The 3,831-nt window shown below is 47.5% G+C and overlaps 1 protein-coding gene across 2 annotated transcripts in view; it reads right to left on the bottom strand.

Moving 5' to 3' along the window:
• The window catches only part of Itsn1 (intersectin 1), a 183,781-nt gene that overhangs the window by 44,464 nt on the left and 135,486 nt on the right, over window positions 1-3,831 (bottom strand). For both annotated transcript variants that reach the window (XM_028756410.1, XM_028756412.1), the window contains exon 27: window positions 1,054-1,171. In XM_028756410.1, coding sequence (XP_028612243.1) covers window positions 1,054-1,171 — 118 coding nt within the window. The remainder of the gene's footprint in view (window positions 1-1,053; window positions 1,172-3,831) is intronic.

Here is a 3,831-nt window from a genome sequence, read left to right as displayed (position 1 = left end):
AGGGGCCACAGCACTGCACAGCGCAGACAGCCAGGGGCCACAGCACTTGACTGTCTTTCGTTTCTTTTTGTGATGTTGAAGATTGAGCCCAGGGCCACATGCACATCACACACATGTGCTCTAGTTCTGAGCTTGCAATCCCGGACCTGGCCTTTCCACGGATGGAATGCAGATGTCATTCTTAACCAAACTTCGTGCAGCTTCAGGGTTCTCAAATTCTCTAGCTCAGAGAATAGACTCACTTCTGCAGATGCCTTGGGGCTTCCATCGTGAGGGGCTCGTGTGCTGACAGGAGAGGGTACTGCCACATCTTCCTAGGGGACAGCAGATGGACCCCACCCCACAGCCTATAAAAGGCCTCATCTCACACAGAGAGGACCAGCTGGGGATCAGAGGTCAGTCACATTTATAGGTCCTGACATTTCTTACAAGGACAGCAAGTTTAAGCTGATTTTACAGGGGCACACTACACATATCCAATCACACAGTGATGGTGGAATGAAAGTTTCATGCTCTCCACAGATGTCACTGAGTACAGAGGCCTAACGACATAAAATGAAGTCTGCTCCTCCCCTAAGCTCTGTCCAGTCAGGGGAACAGCTAACTCTGCCTTAGATCAGAAAGCAGGCAAACCAAGTGACTGCAGCCCTCTGCCTTTGTCCACTCTCGAGGAAAACACACAGAACACCCTGCCTGGTCAGTGATCCCCCCTGTCCCCAGCAAATGACAGCTATTTCTGCCTCTCATATTATGACCAGCAGACCCCCACGGCTCCAGCTCTTGACCTACTGAGGCCCCAGAAGTTTATTTTTAAGGCTCTCTCTGTTGCCCAACCCAATGGTCCAGATCCCAGTCTAAACAGCTAGAAGGAAATCAAGAGAAAAAGCTGGCTTTAATGCCACAGGTTCCCAACTGCTCCAGCAGAATCCAATGAGGGCTCTGTGGTGCTCAGCAAAGAAAGGCCACAGAGAGCAAGTACAAGCATGCGTGAAAACAACACAAGGCTTTAGATGAGAAACCCAAGCGGGAGCGGACGGACCGCAAATGCCTTACCTGCTGGCTGCATTGCGGTCTTGGGTAGCTCAGTTGGGGTGATTTTGCTTGTTCCAGGGCTTAGAAGTTTGACATAATTTGCTGGGAACCACCCTATCTGGCGCTTTTTCCCTCGAGCCTAAGAAGAAAATAATAATGTTTTATAAACATCAAAGCCCACCTTTCTTACGCAGTTTGCTTTATAGTAGGGCACTGTGCACCACTCACACCAAACTGAGACAGAGGACATTAACTGCCACAGAAATAACACGGCCTGGTTACGTTCAAAGTGCAGCAGCCATTGGTGTGCAGAGCCTGGGATGCGTCCTACGGGCTGGATTCTAGATCACACATTCAGAATACCCTGTGGTGTGGCTAAGATAGAAAACTAGGAGCTGGAGAGATAGCTCAGGGTTCAGAGTGCTGGCTCTTCCAGAAGACCCAGCCCCAAATGGCAGTTTACAAGTGTCTGTAAATCCAGGTCTGGGGACTATATCCAATGCCACCTTCTGGCTTCCACAGGCACCAGGTATGCAAAGTTGCACAGACACACATTCAAGCAACACCCATACAATATAAAATTAAAATTATTTTTAAAAAAGATAGAAAACCAGCTAGCATTTTGTTGCTAGACTCAGGTGATGCAGACATTCTGGTTAATGTCATGAGTCTTCAGGAAGAGCTAGGCACCTCAGGGTTTTGTCTGGGATAGCTCTAAAGGCAACAGTATTGTTACCCTGGTTTCAAGATGGCTAAACTGAACTTGGAAAGATACATGGCAGTGCCCAGGGTACAGACTAGTTGATGTCAAGCTAAGATGCACTGCCATGCCTGAGCGCTATGTCAGACAATGCCCTGCGTTTACAGAACGCAGAAGCCCAACCTGACGCTGTTTACGAGGCCACGAGGCTCACAGACGGCAGTGGGACCTTCACAGTGTCTTAGTTTCATAGCGCTGGGCACTCTTCCTGCTGCCCTGTGCATTCGTTTACTTTGATCTGATTTGACACAAGACACTGAGCATTTTTATGATACTAGAAAAGTTATAAGACACGGGGGCCTACGATGAAGACAGAGACTATCCTTGTCTGTTCATACGGTCAGGAGAAGAAACACCATATGAATGCACATGTGCACGCACATGTGTGCATACACACACACACACACACACACACACACACACACACACACACACACACACGCCTGCCTCTCTGGAGAGAGGCATCCATTATCTCAGTGGTTAAGAGCCCTGGCTGCTCTTCTAAAGGTCCTGAGTTCAATTCCCAGCAACCACATGGTGGCTCACAACCATCTAAAATGAGATCTGATGCCCTCTTCTGTTGCGTCTGAAAGTTACAGTGTACTCATCATATACATAAAAATAAATAAATAAAATCTTTAAAAAAAAAAAAAAAAACCAGGATCAGGTACTTTCTTCTGGCCTCCATAGACACCGAGCACACTCATGGTGCATAGACACGCATGTAGACAGAACACCCATACACATAAAATAAAAATTAAACATAAAATAGATTTTAAAAATAATTTATTTACGTTGGGTCAAGAATTAGAGGAAGGCTTTTTGCTAACTTAAATCACATGACCTACTCACCAGATAAATAAATAAAACCAAATAGCATGAACCACATCACACCTCTACCTATCAAGTTCTCAAGGAGAACTCTGGGTTAGTTCTAGACACAGCTCAGATTTTGGTTGTCCAGATAGGAGTCATGTCCTTGGCTCAAGGACTGCCACCCACTGCACTGTGTATCTGCCAGCACCTACTGTATTTGCTTGATCCCGGCCCCACAGCTCCCAGCACGCTTCTGTCTCACCTTTGCTGTTTTATAAGGGCAGATCACAGACCTCCTTGCTAGTCTCCACTATGTTCCCACACAGTCTCCATACAGGGACATATGCTAAGCATGTGTGAGGTCAAGAGAGATTCCACACTGTTCTTGTGTAGTGTCAGGATGTAAAGCTAAAATACATGCTTCTTTAAGGATCGGCACCAATCACCTAAGTGTAGAAACAAACATTTGTGGAGAGTCTGCATCACAGCATCAGCGCTGACTAGGAAGCAGCTGGTGGTGTGAACATGAGGCCAACCCTGAGTTCAGTGGAAAGTACAGAGCTACAGGCTGTAAGAGCCCCAAAGGCCTTTGGGAAAAGTGAGATGTGGCTAACCCCTGGGGAACTGGAGGTCAGTGAGAAGGAGTAACATGACCCATGGCACTAAGACCCAAGGCCCAGGGGTGTGGCTGCCTCAGACAAACTGCCAAGTGAGGCTTGACCAGACATGTTGCTGCAAAGGAAGAAGAGATGTGGTTGGGGAGAACCTCACAGGAATGACAAAGAAAGACAACGGGAGTCATGAGAGCACTCTAGACAGCAGAGGGACACATAGGACAGAGGACCAGCAGCAGGGCACAGCTGCATAGAGATGGCTGGCTGCACTGAGTAGCTGTCTCCATACCCATCACAGCCACGTTCCAAAGCAAGGTAGGAGCCAGGAGAATGTCAAGTGAGAGTGCTCCGCCCCCAGCCCCTGGATGACATAGTTAAGACCTGCAAAGGTAAGTTAAAGTCTTTAGTCTCAGCACTTGGGAGGTGCAAGCTGCTGGATGTCTGTGACTTTGAGACCAACCTAGCCTACGCAGTGAGGTCCGGGACAGCCAAGGCCATATCTAAAAAAGAAAGAAAGAAAGAAAGAAAGAAAGAAAGAAAGAAAGAAAGAAAGAAAGAAAGAAAGGAAGGAAGGAAGGAAGGAAGGAAGGAAGGAAGGAAGGAAGGAAG

This window comes from Grammomys surdaster, unplaced genomic scaffold, assembly GCF_004785775.1.
Source record: "Grammomys surdaster isolate TR1022 unplaced genomic scaffold, NIH_TR_1.0 126118, whole genome shotgun sequence".
Taxonomy (NCBI): Eukaryota; Metazoa; Chordata; class Mammalia; order Rodentia; family Muridae; genus Grammomys; species Grammomys surdaster.
The sequence above is the reverse complement of the archived record's forward strand: the minus strand, read 5'-3'. Positions and strand labels throughout refer to the sequence as shown.